Below are 17,884 nucleotides of genomic sequence, written 5' to 3'. Positions count from 1 at the left end.
GACAGTCTGAAGTGCGGTTGGTGAAATGGATCAGTACTATGGTAGGTATGGGAATCAATGCCACCTGGGGATTGGGCAGTTATTTCCTCATGGAACTTATCAATTTTATCATGGAAATAAGTGTCAAGGTCATCAGCACTAAGGTCTGTGAATGGCATTTGCACTTTGGATGTGAGTAAGGAGTGAAAAGTTTCAAAAAGCCTTTAAGGTTGCTGGAGAGAGAAGAGATGAGAGCGGTGAAATAGTCTTATTGTGCGAGGTAAAGGGCAGAATTATATATTTTAAGCATAAATTTGAAGTGGAGGAAATCTACAGGTAACGTGATTTTCTCCACAGACGTTCAGCACATGTAGAGCACCGCTGAAGAAAACGCGTCTATGGCTTGTGCCAGGATTGCTGCTTATTATGCAGAACTTTACGAGTGGAGGGGGGAGCCACCTCATCGAATGCATTTTTAAGGGTTTCTTTATAGTGACTGGAACCCAGATTGGGACAGAAGATTGGGGGCAGAGAGGACTGTAGAGTATCTGAGAGGTGCTTCATGATTAGCCTTTATTTGTACCAGTGACGTTTTGCATAAAATCAATTTACTAACACACTGAACTATTAGGGATTGTGAGAACATGTTGGAATTTATAGTGTACAAGAAGAAAAAGATTTTCCACTACCAGAAGCAAAACAGTAACAATCCAGTTACATGAGAAGAATCTGCATAACTATTCATATCATATGCTATATAATTACAATTCAAAACTATGTATGAAATAGCCATGATGATAGTCTATAAAATGATAGTAGTCTCATATTCAAAGCTGTAGTGGATGGTGAGATATGGAGCCTGAAATTCAAAAGTTCAAAACATAGTTACCGTTTTCCTAGTCAGTGCATATCGTAATCCAATGGTATATGGTATGCATACTGTTAATTCCTTTTTATGTTCACCTATGATCTAGTTACTAGTTAGTAACATTATTTTAGATAGACAAGTCAAAATAGTTTGTTAACGTTTGATAAGAGCTGCCTTGAAGGAGACAGGTAAGATGTGTAGGACACATCTATGCCATATCTAAGAATAATGTACTTTCGAGTTAACTATAAGTCACATGTATAATTAAACTATGTCGGGGGGGGGGTGTAAACACAGTGAACATCATGTAAACTATCAACTTCGTCATGTTCTACAACTTTACAATTTGTTTTGAGTAATTTCACATATTCAAAGAATAGTCCAAGTTTCTTTTGAGTTACTGCTAGTTTGGCACAAACTGGAAGTGCTACTACAGGCTGAGCCCCCCACATTGTGGAAATGCAGCTTTTGAGCTGCAGATTTTGCTGCAGTTGTGGAGCTAAAGACAAAAATGGCTACAAAAGTAGTTGGAAATATATAGGAAGTATACTTCTACTACTACCATTACTACCATCTGCTCAATCCACTCCTGACTTTTGCTTAAAATATGCAAAAAAAAAAAAAAAAAAAAAACCCTGCATTTCTGCAACATGGGGCCTCAACCGTACTCTGGAGTTTATTCAGGCCTATTAAGTTGGCAGCCTAGGGAAGGTGAGTAAACAGTATATTCACCACCATGACTCACCTCTTCAGAGCATCCTGGCATCCAGTGGTCAACCAATGTCCTCTTCTGGCCTCAAGCCCCACGGGATCACTGCGGCCTAATTACAGGGGCACCCCGAAACAGATTACGTCAGCCAGAGGCTGGAAGATGACGCCAGGGGAATACTGGACACTGCCAGGATGCCTAGAAGAGGTGATGCAAGCTAAGTATAATTGTTATGTTTCCTCGCCTTCTCTGGTCCGCCACTTATTTATTTTGGAGTCTGGAGAGACTTCAGAGTGTAGTAGTGTTTTATGGGTAACGAAGCTGAAATCTTTTGAAAATTTAGGATTGAAAGCAGTTTGATCTGAATTGGTTTGTTTATCCCTAGTTACTACCATGACTTTCTCTTTCGTAGACACCTTGTTTAAACTCTACAAGCTAAAAGTAAGTCTTCCAGAAAAGTACACATTTTAAAAATAAGATTTATTTCATCAGTGCTTACTTATGGCAAATCCATCACAGAGGAGACCAAGAAAATAGCAAAATGTAAGTGAATTTCTGTACAGTTCATGCAATTTTTCATATGTGCCGCAGTTCTATTTGTTGTAAACATCCCAATCCCAGATTAGTACAAAAGGGATCAGCATCAAAAAATATGAGAACAGCGAAGATCAGTAGAAGAAATAACTTGGTTTAAAAATGTAAAAGATCAGTACCATAAGATTACATGTTGATAGGTAGGATTCTGAGATCAGAAAACGTAGGCTAAAGGTAGGAAATGTTATTTAACCCCTTCTCGCCGATGGCACTTTTTGACCAAGCTCGATTTTTCAAAACTGACATGTGTCGCTTTATGTGGCAATAACTTTGGAATGCTTTAACTTACCAAAGTGATTTTGAGATTGTTTTTTCGTAAAACATTGTACTTCATGTTAGTAGTAAATTTTGGTTGATAGGTTTTGTTTAATTATGAAAAAATAGGAAATTTGGTGGAAATTTTTAAAAATATGCATTTGATAAAGTTTGAAATAATGTGCATTGCATACAGATAGTCAGACCGCCAAAATTATATAATAAATCTCATGTCCCAGATCTCTGCATAATGTCGGCATCAAACTTTAGTCACCCTTTTATTTTTTACGGACATTATAAGGTTTACAAGTGAGGCAACAATATTCAAAATTTTCAAGAAATTTCCAAAACCCATTTTTTTTAAAGGGACTAATCCCGCAATTTTTTATGCAAGTTCTCCTGACTACGATAGTACATCACATGTGGGTGTAAACTAATATATGGATGCACAGCAAGATGCAGAAGGGAAGGCACGCCAAGCAGCTTTTAGAGGACAGATCTGGCTGTGATCAGTTTCAGGAACCATGTCGCATTTACAAAGCCCTTGAGGTGTCAAAACAGTGGAAACCTCTAGAAAGTGACCCAGTTTTGAAAACTGCACCCCTTAAAGAATTTATCAAGTGATGTAGTGAGCATTAGTGACCCCGAAGTGAATATGTAAGCTGTGCGGAGTAAATTGGGTACACCAAATCCCATTCTATTTTCCCAGTAGCTCCTATGACACGGACGGGGAAGAGGGGCATTCTGGGGGATGAGCGCTGGTGTATTCTCTCTTATAAGCTCTAATTATGGGGTGTGTCATGATTTGGCGACTTCTGGGGTTTTTGTCTTCACATTGTACAAGCTAGATTTTTATTTTCTGGCAATGTGGCCATATGAGGGCTTGGCGTTTGCAGTATTAGATGTACTTTTCAATGCCACCATTTTGGGGTGCCTGTAACTTAATGACTACATTTTATTAACTCTTTCTGGGTGGGATGTAAAAGGAAACAAACTGTGGCATTGGTTTTTAGCATTTTTTTTCCCCTGTGCAGGTACAGCATAAGTGATATGTTACCTTTATTCTGCGGGTTGGTACGATTACAGCGATATCTCATTTATATGATTTTTATCATTTATATGATTCTGAAAGGCATAACATTTTTATTTTTTGGTAGACAGAGCTGGTTGAGGGCTTATTTTTTGCGGGATGACCTCTGCTTTTTATTGGTACCATTTTGGTTTTCATCTGACCATTTGATTACTTTTTATTGAACATTTTGTAAGGGAAAGGTGGTGAATAATGATTATTTTGTGCGGTTTTCTACTTTTTTTTTTTTTTTAATGATGTTCACCGTTCGGGTTAAATAATGTTTTAATTTTATTGTTCAGGTTATTACGGACGTGGCGATACCAAATATGTAATGTTTTTTTCTATTTTTCTTTATTTTACATAAAACATTTTATATGGGAAAATGGGATTTTTGGGGCTTTATTTATTTCTAATTTATTTTAAACTTAAACTTTTTTATTTTTACTTTTTTTATAACTTTTTTTTTCTGTCCCCATGGGGGATTGAAACAGTGATCTGCTGATCACTGTTTAACTACATATACACTGCAATACACGTGTATTGCAGTGTATATGTAGTTAGTCAGCCTGTGTAGATACACAGGGCTGACAGCTTCCATTTTGGCAGGATCAACCAGGTACGTAGAGGGGGAAGTGATGGGGCAGACCCGGGGTCACTGATCAGACCCCGGGCTGCCCATTACCAACACCACCACCCCCCGAAACCGTTGCGGGGGGTGCCGATCGGGACCGATCGAAACCGAAACCCCTGAGATGCCGGCGGTCATGTTTGACCACCGGCATCTCAGGGGTTAACACCCGTGATCGGACCCAGTTCCGACCGCGGGTGTTACAGGGCATTGTCAGCCGTAACATACGCCGTAGTACTACGGCTGTTTGCAGGAAGTCCTTCCCGGCAGCGCCGTACTATTACGGCGGATGTCAGGAAGGGGTTAGACAACAAAATAATAAAATACTCAGGCCTGGTTCATGAAGCACTTTCCTCTCCACATGACTCGTACAGAGACCAGGCAGAAAATACACAGAACCCATTATAGTCTATGGTGTCAGTGTGCTTTCATAAGCTCACCGCTTGACAATGTGTTCGGTACAGAGATGTGAACCAGGCCTTACTTGTTAAATGTTGGTGGTTTCTGTCAGCATTATTACAGTAACGGATGATACACTGACTTGATCACTGCAGCCAGTTATCCTTGAGCCAATGATTGGTCACATAAGAATTGTGGCAAATGAGGGCGGGTTCACATCTGCACCCGTGCGCGCTTTAGGCAATCCAGCTGGGTTTCCGTCTTCTGTCCTGAGAAAATGGACAGAGGATGGAAACCCAGCAGTCAGTTTTCAAACCCATCCAAGTGAATGGGTTTGAAAAGTGAGTGTCCGTGAGTGTTTTGTACCTGTCCGCGGTGAAACCATTTTTTTTTTCACTGGACACAAAGTCTGACATGCAGGACTTTGTGTCCAGTTAAATAAAACCGGTTTCGGCGCTCAATTTTCAAACCCATTCATTTGAATGGGTTTGAAAACTAAATGCAGAGTTTCCGTCCCCTGTCCAGTTTTTCGGGGCAGAAGACGGAAACCCAACAGGATTGCTTAAAGTGTCTTAAAGTGACTGCTATAATCAATAAAAACAATCAGAGACCACCAGAGCAGCAGGGCTGGAGTGGCAAGGGATTACCAAGACAGTATGTGTTATTTTAATACATTTCCTCAATGCAGCCCATTTTCTTCCAATTTTTAAAACCCCCTTTATGGAACATTAACCTAAAATGCAGACAGTTCAATTATCAAATATGATATTTATTTTCACCTTTAAGGCCATAAATTAAAATAAGCTAGAATACTTGTAACTACTGGAAAAGGAATTCCTTTTATCTAGTAACATAATGGGATAAATAATATAAACAAAATCCAATTCCTGCACCCAAGCATTAGTATATTTATATCCTATATTTTGTGCAGTATTAAGTAGTTTAGAATTTCAATGTATGCAGCAATGCTGAGTGTATTCTCCTTATAGATGGTCATCATTTTATTTCAACTTTCACAATTGAGAAATTCAAGGGTAGCCTGATGGTGTTAACTACATATTCCAATTACAGACAATTTTCTGGGACCCAAACGAAAGACAATCATGGCTCCCTGTCCTCCATCCTGCCTTATGATCTGACTGTTGGCCAGCGCATACAGGTGAAGCGTGAATGGAGCTGGCTGCAACACAAACCCCTGGTGGTTTTCCAGAACCGCATTTGCATCCTAAGATAATTTTCAAAGTTATTCTTAGTAGCTCTGTGAGGGTCTAGGTGTTGATGTGATAAAATGGATGTTACAAAGTGGTAGAATCATGTGAGAAACCATCTAAAACCATACCTCCCAGTAATAAACAACTTTTCATAAATGAATAGTGGATATGACAAGAAACTTTGTATTAAAAGAGAACATGTTGTTAGGATATGACCTATTGTTTAAATCTCATTTTTATGTTAAACATTTTTTTCTGACTTTTTGGTGGTTAATTTTCCAAATTAATATTTATATTTAAAAAAAAAAAAAATCTAAAAATCTAGCGATTCAGATTTTTGCCAATAAGCCTAAAACATTCCTGTTTTCTGTAGAAAGACTATGGGCCATAAACACAATGGTCTGGAGCAAAACCTATTGTCTTCTATGCAAAAGTTTTTTAAGCATGCTCTGTGACTGGTTCATTCTGTGAGTTATCTACTATACATTATAGCTGTTAGAACGAGTCAGATGTTGAAAATTAATCTACTACAGAAAAAAACAAGTATCAGCATATTATCTGGCCTAGTGGAATGTTTGGCCAAAGTGAACCAAAGGATTGGAGAATGATCCTCATGCAGCTCAATATTGTAAAGCTCATTCTGAGGGAAGAAGTTGTGCCTGTGCTACAGTGAATGGCACAGGCTTGGCCTCTTCTTGCCAACATTTCTAGGGCCATTACCAAGACAGTGTTTAACTTCCTATGGGACTTCAAAATGAAAGAATGATGTAAGTAAATAATCATGGACAAGCACTCTAGCAAGGGCAGGAAGGGTATTGCGGATATCCCAATGCTCCTTGTGTTTGCCTTTGTATACAACTGCAAATGCCTCTGTGGGTATCTCGGTTTCTTCCTTTCTCTCCTTTGGTCGAGACTTGGCTGGGACGAGTGGGAAAGCTACTTCTCTTACAACTGGCAGGCTTCATGGCTCTATGGAGACATCACCCAGTTTGTGAGGGAACACCACATGGGGGGGGGTCTAAAACTCGAAATATGGAAGCCCAAGACTATCCACAAACTAAATCAGATCTAAACACTTGTTGGAGTCTGTTCCAGTGCTTCACGCAGACACTAAACAGACTGTCTGAGCCAATGATTCTTCAAAGAAGCCGACCAACAGGCACGAGGATATTTCAGGGATGGCCATAAGAATGTTTGTGCATGCCTAAGATTAACCCTCTCTCCTTTTGAAAGCTGTCTCTCAATAACGCTTTGGATCTTTGATTTTTCCCATCCCCTATTCCATAGGGAATATATGTTGTTTTGATCACTTTTTCTAAACAAATTTTTAGGGAGGTAATTTGGCGAAAAAAGAACAAGTCAGACATTTTTTATTTTTTTTTTGCGACGGCGTTTACCATATGGGACAAATGTTTTTATATTTTAATAGTTTGGGTTTTCTTGGACTTGGGGATGCCTAATGTGTTTTTTACTTTTATTTATGTTTATATGTGATCTAGGGAAAGGGAGGGGGTGATTTAAAAACTTTTTTTTATATTTTTATTTATTTTTAACTACTGTATTGCAGTCTATGGTAGATTTGCTATTTAACTATTGAACTGCCGCAGGAGGGCTGCTCCATTACCAAACATTAAATGGAAAGTGAAAGTAACCACTGAGATGCTGTGATAACATTACAAGTAGTTAAATCGCCCTTGATCAGAGTCATCTCTGATCACGGGCAATGTTGCGGGATCCCTGCTGTATAAAACATCATAGACCCGGCAACTAATGCATCTGCTCTGTTTAAGAGCAGCCGCCATATTTATCAACATACACCAGGACGTAATTGTACGTCCTGGTGCACCTAAGCAGTAAGGGGATGTCTGGGAGCAGGGTGTAACAAAAGCAATTGTTTAAAGTGTAACTAAACTTTCAGACAACTTTTGAATTTTCTGGCAGTATTTGTATCCTACATAAATTTTCTAATACACTTTATTAATCAGTTTTAGATCCATTCTGTGAAATCCTGCATTTCACTCCTTCCCTTGTTTCTGTATTGAGAGCTGTTCCTGCCTTTCCCTGAATGTTAATGTATACGGCAGTATGGGGTTGTATAAGATGTAGAGAAAGTTAAATCTTGGTAAATAGAAAACTACAAACAAGTTTTGGATGCCATATGAAAGAGGAAACAATCTTCTATAATAAGTTGTAGTAGTGCTACCTTAATTATTTTCAGAGATATTACTGGTTGAAAAGAGTCGAGATGGGGATTTTTATATTTTCTCTACATCTTACACCGTAGCATTCAGTGAGAGGTATGAACTACTGTCAATACAGAAACAAGGGAAAGAGTGAATAAATGTAGGATTTCATAGAAAGGATACAAAATTTGACGCAAATACTGCCAGAAAATCAAAAGTTGTCTGAAAGTTTAATTATGCTTTAAGAGTGTTTTCTAGCAGCATTTTTTATCCTACCTGTTCCCCATAGACTAATATGTATAAAGTAACTCAGCCTGAAAAAAAAGAAGAAAACATTTATTTGATAAAATATATTACAAACTTTCTAGTATTAACACATACTATTCAGTTATCCAGAGTTGTTTACAACTGGAGGTAAACTTTAAATGCGGTTTACACCTGAGAATCACGCCAAACCAATGGATTGCTAGGACTTTTAATTTACATATACTATTTTGGTTGAAAGTACATAGAAATGACTTCTGTAAAAGCTAGCAGGACTACAGGGGTTTTGAACATTTAATACATGATTCAGCAAAGTATCTGTTGGGTTCTCAAAACAATGGGTTTCCTTGAGGGCTATGACTGAAAATTCTGTTGGGTTCATCATAGTGTATGGTATTTTCAGGTTCTCAAGGTGGAGTTAAATACTGAGTCCTGCTTATTTTGAACCTCTTAAGGTTTGAGGATTAGACTCCTCTGCTCTCTCTGGTTTCCCTACAGGTAGCATATTACTTTACAGTAGCATGTTTGTAGGCCATCAGTTTTGGAGAGTAGAAGTAATAAATTGTCCGCAGTAATCACAGCTCATGAGAATCATCTTATACTCAACGTCACTACTTCTCTCCTCTACTGCACGTGTTCTTTCTATATTAACTTAATGAAGATTTTGCCTCATAAAAAAGGACTCCTCTTTCAGGTAACAGCAAGAAATTCATCTCTTAGTTTAGGCTCTCTAGCCTGTGTTATTTGCACCACATTATGATATATGCCCACAATGTCTGCATCGCTGTGGACAGGTTCCTACTGAATGGTCTTTAATAATATTACAGCCCTATGTAGCACCATAGCTACTGGCTGCCATCACTTTTAACCTTGATTAATACCTTAATTAATACAGAATAGCGTAAAAAAAAAAAATCTATCTTAGACCATATATGTGATGACTTTCCCATCAGACAGACAAGAGATTTTTCCCTCTCAAAAGGGGTTGTTTTATTACAAAACCCAGAGATCCGGAGAAAGGGGGACTGAAGTCCCCTTGCTTCTTCCCTGTGAATAAAATGCAAGTTCACTTGTGCGACTAGTACTCCAATCACTTCTATGGGGCTGCCAGAGTTTGTCAATGCAAGATGCAAGTAGATAACATACTCCAATTTTATTAACAATCCAGATAAAGACTGCCCTTCATCAAACACTGGCTTGCAAGGAGGAATATGGAGCACTATAAGGAAAGTTTAAGAGCTGAAGTGGAGGCAGAACCACAGGTACGTGGCATTTATTACCTATCTTGTGGACATAGGATAAGTGTCTGTAATTGGACAACCCCTTTAAGAAAAAAAAAATAAACAAAAATACCGTGACACAGATAAAGTAGAATTTGTAAAATTTTTGTACAGAGCAAACTTAGTAGAAATCTGTATCTTGAAGTAAACAACATTTTTGCAAATCACCACATATATGAACAGTACAATTATATGAACGTAAGTAAACTGGAACAAATCTACAGTTTTGCAGTTACATGTCATAAAATCATACTATACTTTACATTGAACTGTACTGCAGTTTCAGCTCTCCCACATAAGATTAAGTCCCTGATGGTTGTATCCTATTTAATGCCACAGCTCAGCTGTGCTATAAAATAACAAAGGGTACTAGATCCATGAAAACACAATAGGGAAGTTCTTTAACATTAATTACACAGTGTCATTACACTAATGACATCTACTAAATAATAAACATGCTAGCATATGGATTTGCACATAAGTGTTAAACAAAATTGATGCTTCAAAAACCAAATACTTATGTTGTAGTATTGGTATCATTGCTGGATCTCTTCAGAAATACCGTATATATTCGAGCATAAGCCGAATTTTTCAGCACAGTTTTTGTGCTGAAAAGTCCCCACTCGGCTTATACACTCACAATAGTAATGTATAGAATCTCCCATAAAATAGAGAAAAAAAAGAAGCTTTTAAAAAAAATAAAGTAGATAAATCACTCCTTTCCCTATAATACATAGAAAAGTAGGAAATTACTGTGAAACACATACACATTAGGTATCCCTGTGTCCGAAAGTGCCCGGTCTACTGAATATAAGGTATCTGCAGTGCTCCTGTTCCGTCGGGAAGGGGTTAATAGGAGCATTGCAGGTACCCTATATTCAGCCAGGCTGAATTCCAAGTGGGGAAAAAACACTCAGTCCTCAAGCTCAGGGAAGGGGCAGACAGACAACCCAAACACCCCCTCCCCTTCCCCAGCAACTACTGCACCCAAATACTCCGTCCATTTTAATTTTTGAAATCAGTTTTCAATAAGTTTTCCCATTTTTTTGTGGTAAAATTAGGGGCCTCAGCTTATATTCGGGTCGACTTATACTCGAGTATATACGGTAGTCTTTTCTTTAAAGAGTGTTTTGTAGGATATTAGGGATATGTATATACATAAATGTGTATTTCATTATATATATACATATATATATATAATTTCACATGGTAAAATAATTTATTATGTGAGGTGAAAAATTTCTACGCCACCATCCATTAAATCAAGCAATCCTTCACAAACACAAAGATAGGTAATCACACATAAGTCCCATTTGCATTTTCATCCAGTACTTTAAAACACAAATGATAAGACATAAAGGAAGATTGAAAATGTTTTAACTGCTCCTCCACAACATTGTGGCACAGACCCTTCTGTAGAGGCTGGAGTACTATACTCGTGTAAGTGAGAGGCAACTGGGGCACATGCAGCAGTAGTTAGATTTCATATAACTAACTCTCCCCAGTTATGAAAATATGAATAGAGATGTATATATGCATATAACTCAGATTCACAATCTGATAGGCACTTTGTATAATAGATGGAAACGGAAATCGACATCAATCCATCGATCATCATCTTCACAGCAGCAAACACCTTTGGAACAGTTTTTTTTTTTTTTAAGATTCCATGTCATCAGAGTCTAGTGGAGGCGGTACAAAGCAAAGCACTTCGTCATAGGTTAAACCTGTGTATGAGAACATAAGAAAACATTAAGTCACAAGTAAACAAAGTCATCTATTACGCAATAGTCATAAAACCCCTTATCTGTGGAAAAGCAAAACTTTTTTTTTACATAACTGATAAAATCATCAATAGCTAGTCCATGGGATGATTTTTAAAACCTTTTTAAAAATTCTAAAATTCCCCCACTCCCAGTAATCAGTATAGTTCATAATGGACAGCATGAAATTTATTTTCACTTAAATACATTAAATACATCGTTTTGCCAATCAGAAATAAATCAGGTTTTTGGAGTAGATACTGATATTTTTTAAAGCAGTTTTGGAAGAGGTTTTTGAATATATAAGGTACATATTCAATACAACAAAATGAAGTATTATTCCTACCACAAAAGAAAAAAAAAAAAAAAAAAAAAGTATTTCCAGAAAATAATCAAGACGTATTTATTAGTCAATTAGCCAATAAACCAGCACCACAATACACCACACCACATCACATCATGTGGTGAATACACCACAAAAAATTTAACCACTGGGCTCCTTAATAACTAAAACAAACTGCATAAGGCCATGTTCACATCTGTGCTAGAGTCTCAGGACTCCTTTGCAGAATCCGCTGGAAATCGCTGGAGAGAAAAGTCCTGCATGTAGAACTTTTTTCTTTGCCACTTTCAGTTTTAAAATGGTAGACACCCAGCAGACCTCATTATAGTCAATGGGGTCCACTGGTATCTGTGTGTAACTACTGCTTTAGTGATCCAGCTCTCTGTCGTTCAGGTCACCGGCCAACCTGAATAACGGAGAACCTGGCACTAGTATGAAGCTAGTGTAAGCCTGCTGATTGTAAATCACCATATGGTTAAAATTCAGAAAAGCCACCAAAAAAATAAAAAGCTTTCTGTGTGCCATCATAGACATATTACAGCCTTGATGAGAACACTAAACCAGCTAATGTATTTTTGAAATTGTAAGTGGATTCCTACCTTAAGGAACATGTGCATACATGTATATTGTCATATATTTGTTCTTTACATATTTCACATCTTAGGAAAAAGCTTTCACTTCTACTCCTTGTGGATATCACCATTTGGGAAGGGCCTTATTTTATACCTAGACTCATAATTCCAATTTACCTGCGATATACTACCCAACTGAATCATAAACCGCTAGATCCTAATATGCAACAATTAAAATCCAACTTTTTTTTTTTTTTTTCTTCTTACAGAGAACCTTTCGCCACCTCCACCAACCTCAGTTCTGAGCACCTGTTGATAGGTGCTGCTTCATGGATTCTGACACAGTTTGAATATTTTTTCTCTAGCCCCAACATTGGCAGGCAAACTTATGATAGCACATCAGGTATTTACATAATCCAACTCTAAAAAATATAAATACGTATGGCAAATATCTCAAACACAAAGAGCTTCACTGTCTCAATGCTTTAGAATCTAGATTGCACAATTTTCATATCATGTTTCTCTGTATATCGAAGAAACCTCAAGAGCTATAATATTTATCAAATGTTGTCACAGTCTTATATAAAGGAATTGTTATGCAAGACCAACATAAGATTTCTTACACTGGCGTTTTATTGCATAAATAGAAGCAGATGTCTCACTATTATATGATAAGCAATATGAAATTTTACGGAAACTTCCCCATTCTCTATTTGACAGATCATGTGTCAGGATTTGGACAACTCAACTTGTGTTGAGGTATCAGTTCACCAAAGACCTTATCCTGACTGGCCTAATGTCTCTTAAAAATCTTTTTCTAAATATTTCTGGGATTCATTATATTTGGTTATAATCGAAATGTTGATTTCGATTAATGATAAATATCTCCCCATTTACCATTTAAGAAACATGCTCCTTCTTGTTTACATTGTTGATCAACTCTTCCATCTGCACATGTTCTCACTACCTGCTTAGTATTCTGTAGTTATTCCTACTTATAAACAACCCTTCACTAGCAATAGTTCTTCTAGGGGTCTTTGCCTCTCTGACATCACTAACTCTATTGCAATTCTGATGCACCCTCAAAAATTGCCCCTTATGTTTGTTATTCAGCCACACACAAAGGTTACAACACATTCATTAAATCAAACTATTAGACCATCAATTTTCAATAACTTTTACTAAAATGTTGGGTAAAAAAAAAAAATTAGTCTGCATTTTCTCAATCATATAGAAATTACAAAATCAATAAATCAGCAGCAAAGAACCAAACCTGCTTGAAGCACCACCTCTTGTCCCTGCTGCCTCTATACACTCTATACTCACTGTACAGTTTTGCTGGCAGAGTAGCAGATAGCGTCAGCTCCTTAGTCCTGATTCAGAGACCATAGTATAATGGTAAAGATAAGATAACATAATCCACTAATAATTTCACCATGGGGAAATTCGGTGTGTTACAGCAACAGAAATAATCCTACTAATATTATAAATCCTACTAATATAATAAATGTGAAAGTTTGGATGGTTTGTGTGTTTGTTCCTCAATTACGCGAAAAACCTCGATTAACACATAGGCTACTTTTTATCCCGGTAAATGACATGGCTTCATGACTCTTATGAATTTAAGTTCACATACTTTATTACACTGCTCCTGCAGCAGCTTATCTCAGCCAGGGCTGTTCTCACTCTTTGCAAACACACACTAACCCTCAGTGTGCACACACATTTGCATATTATCTGATCAGCTCCATTGCTGACAAAAGGACATGGGCAAACACCTTTAATCCAAACTGGCAGTTTGCCAATTTTATACAAAAAAAATCTAATTTGTCGCAAACAACGACAGCTATAAAGGTAGCCAGAAGACGCACAGTTCTTCTCCAGCGCAGTTGAGGGGGATCACAGACTCCAACAACACGCTCATTATATAGCGTCCCAGCGAGCTGCTGACATGCCGGAACAATCACAGGCACAGCGCGAGGAACAAGTTCAGCAGCAGGCCAGCTTGACAGCTGCTGAAATGCCGGAGCAGGCGGATCATCAGCGCCAACAACACGCTCATTATATGGCTTCCCTGCGAGCTGCCGGATCAATTATTGGCACAGCACGAGGAACAAGTTCAGTGGCAGGCCAGCTTCACAGCTGTTGAAACGCCGGAACAGGCGGATCATCAACACCAACAACACGCTCATTATATGGCATCCCAAAGAGCTACTGACATGCCGGAACAATCGCAGGCACGGTGTGAGCTTGAGAGCTGCCGAAATGCCAGAGCAAGCAAACCAGCGATGGCAGCAATTTGTTGCCAATGTTTGGTATGTATGACTTTTTGAGAACTTTTTATTGTTATTTTTTAGGGGAAGCAAAGTGACCAAAATACATGTGGGAAGGGGTTAAAGATCTTGTCCAAGCAATTATACCAATATATATGTAAGAAAAGATTATAAGAAGGCAAGCAAGCACTTGCTTAGTAATAAAGATTGTAGTGCAAAGCTGAAAAGAAAAGTTTAACACCCTTCTGACATTATTCGCCTCTACATTGGTGGACACCATGACTCACATAAAGGTCACTTTTTAGAGGGCTTATTTGATCACTCACAATACTACAATAACACTCATAGCCCAATAGAAACAGCACTCTTTGACAGACACAGAAATAAAGACAATCAGAGTTCCTACATACACCAAGTGACGGATCTCTCATCAATAAAAACCACGCATGTTATTGTTATCAGCTGTTAGGATCACATCTTCCATCTTGTATTCTGTCAGCCATCTTGTAACCTTTTTCTTATATAAACTTTATGAAAATGTCTGTTTAGAGTCTAAGAGACCCCTTTAGGGGATAAGGCGTGTGGAATGTTGATGGTTGGGTTATAACTCCTTATTAGAGATGAGCGAACAGTGTTCTATCGAACACATGTTCGATCGGATATCAGGGTGTTCGCCATGTTCGAATCGAACACCGCGTGGTAAAGTGCGCCAAAATTCGATTCCCCTCCCACCTTCCCTGGCGCCTTTTTTGCACCAATAACAGCGCAGGGGAGGTGGGACAGGAACTACGACACTGGGGGCATTGAAAAAAATTGGAAAAAGTCATTGGCTGCCGAAATCAGGTGACCTCCATTTTAGACGAATAGTGGATTTCAAATCCGGGTCATATGAGAATGTGAACTTTGTGACTATGAGACAGGGATAGCTGTACAGGCAGGGATAGCTAGGGATAACCTTTATTTAGGGGGGAATGTTATTAAAAATAACTTTTTGGGGCTCTATCGGGTGTGTAATTGTGATTTTTGTGAGATAAACTTTTTCCCATAGGGATGCATTGGCCAGCGCTGATTGGCCGAATTCCGTACTCTGGCCAATCAGTGCTGGCCAATGCATTCTATTAGCTTGATGAAGCAGAGTGTGCACAAGAGTTCAAGCGCACCCTCGGCTCTGATGTAGCAGAGCCGAGGGTGCACTTGAACCCTTGTGCAGCCTCGGCTCTGCTACATCAGAGCCGAGGGTGCGCTTGAACCCTTGTGCACCCTTGGCTCTGCTACATCAGAGCCGAGGGTGCGCTTGAACCCTTGTGCACCCTCGGCTCTGCTACATCAGAGCCGAGGGTGCGCTTGAACCCTTGTGCACCCTCGGCTCTGCTACATCAGAGCCAAGGGTGCGCTTGAACCCTTGTGCATCCTCGGCTCTGCTACATCAGAGCCGAGGGTGCGCTTGAACCCTTGTGCACACTCTGCTTCATCAAGCTAATAGAATGCATTGGCCAGCGCTGATTGAAGCAGAGCTGAATCTGTGTGCTTAGCTCAACTACTCCACCGGTGTAGTTGAGCTAAACACACACATTCAGCACTGCTTCATCACGCCAATAGAATGCATTGGCCAGCACTGATTGGCCAGAGTACGGAATTCGGCCAATCAGCGCTGGCTCTGCTGGAGGAGGCGGAGTCTAAGGTCGGACCTGAATGGAGACTGGTGTGGAGCGATCTTAGACTCCGCCTCCTCCAGCAGAGCCAGCGCTGATTGGTCGAGTTCCGTACTCTGTCCAATCAGCGCTGGCCAATGCATTCTATTAGCCCGATGAAGTAGAGCTGAATGTGTGTGCTTAGCACACACATTCAGCTCTACTTCATCAGGCTAATAGAATGCATTGGCCAATCAGCGCTGGCCAATGCATTCTATTAGCGTGAACTGAGTTTGCACAGGGGTTCTAGTGCACTCTCGGCTCTGCTACATCAGATTGCTACATCTGATGTAGCAGAGCCGAGTGTGCATCAGATGTAGCAGAGCCGAGTGTGCATCAGATGTGTAGTTGAGCAGAACTGGCTCAGCACTGCTAAGTCTCTGCATTCGCATAGGAATGCATTGGCCAGCCTTCGGCCAATCAGCGCTGGCTCTGTCGGAGGAGGCGGAGTCTAAGGTCGGACCTGAATGGAGACTGGTGTGGAGAGATCTTAGACTCCGCCTCCTCCAGCAGAGCCAGCGCTGATTGGTCGAGTTCCGTACTCTGGCCAATCAGCACTGGCCAATGCATTTCTATGGGGAAAAGTTAGCTTGCGAAAATCGCAAACTGACAGGGATTTCCATGAAATAAAGTGACTTTTATGCCCCCAGACATGCTTCCCCTGCTGTCCCAGTGTCATTCCAGGGTGTTGGTATCATTTCCTGGGGTGTCATAGTGGACTTGGTGACCCTCCAGACACGGATTTGGGTTTCCCCCTTAACGAGTATATGTTCCCCATAGACTATAATGGGGTTCAAAACCCATTCGAACACTCGAACAGTGAGCGGCTGTTCGAATCGAATTTCGAACCTCGAACATTTTAGTGTTCGCTCATCTCTACTCCTTATCTGTTTGTGGTAAGGATCTCATCTTTGAGGGTGGGTGTAGAAACAGATTCAAAAACCTGTTGATCGTTAGCCCCAAGGCCGGAGTGGACCAACATGTGATCATTATCTCTCTTGCTGTGATATACATCTAGAATTAGTGTAAGATGTTGGTTTACACATAAATATTTTAGATTCTTCATGTCATGAGAAAGGTCATCCCAGGTTGGAGTGTAATAATGAGATGCACACCTTATCCAATAGTCATGTGCTACAGCTTATGTTATAACCAATCATGTCAAGTCCAACCTGCTTTTGTCTGTATAAATGCTACTCTCTGTAACAATAAATCAGAACTCTTTTGATACACCACCATCTTGTGTCTTAATCAGTTCTCCAGGCCTAAAGAAGATGGCTGCAGTCCATCTAGGCCTGTTAATTAATTATTTAATTTGGAGCTCTGCAACATACTCTTATGAGGACCATTTGATGTCCCCAACACAGCCAAAGAGAGACAGACGCGCGAGAATGTGCAGCAAGCATATTCTCATACTGCGACGATATAAGACCCCTGAAGGACTTATGCCTGTATATTACGTCTCCACAAAGACTTGTGTCTTCAGAAAATCACTAGAACTGAAAGGAGAAAATATCTGCTTTGAAGCTGGAAATGTTAAAAAAATATCATCCTATAAAATGTAGGGATTACACACCGTGAAAAGTTTGTAATATAACAATTTGTCACCGGTTTCTTTAGCACTTCCTTGTTAGCACGTGTGTAACTTTTTAATGTACATGATGCATAATGCTGTATCTCTTATTGTTCGTTTTCATTCACTTACAGAGCTCGATAAAGGCCGACTATGCCGAAACGTTGCTCGACACTCTGTATACCCACGTGTAGCACAATGCCCTTTGCAATTCAATAAAAACAATG

General features: G+C 39.4%; 1 protein-coding gene across 4 annotated transcripts in view; it reads right to left on the bottom strand.

Moving 5' to 3' along the window:
• Positions 1-2,015: 2,015 nt before the first annotated feature.
• Positions 2,016-17,884, bottom strand: part of LOC142194903 (mitogen-activated protein kinase 14) — a 142,474-nt gene continuing 126,605 nt past the window's right edge. For all 4 annotated transcript variants that reach the window (XM_075264338.1, XM_075264339.1, XM_075264340.1 and 1 more), the window contains one exon: positions 2,016-11,169. In XM_075264338.1, the coding sequence (XP_075120439.1) occupies positions 11,102-11,169 (68 nt within the window). In that variant the 3' untranslated portion in view covers positions 2,016-11,101. The remainder of the gene's footprint in view (positions 11,170-17,884) is intronic.

Source organism: Leptodactylus fuscus, chromosome 2 (genome assembly GCF_031893055.1).
Source record: "Leptodactylus fuscus isolate aLepFus1 chromosome 2, aLepFus1.hap2, whole genome shotgun sequence".
NCBI lineage: Eukaryota > Metazoa > Chordata > Amphibia > Anura > Leptodactylidae > Leptodactylus > Leptodactylus fuscus.
Note: the sequence above shows the minus strand (reverse complement) of the source record. Positions and strands in the feature narration are given on the sequence as shown.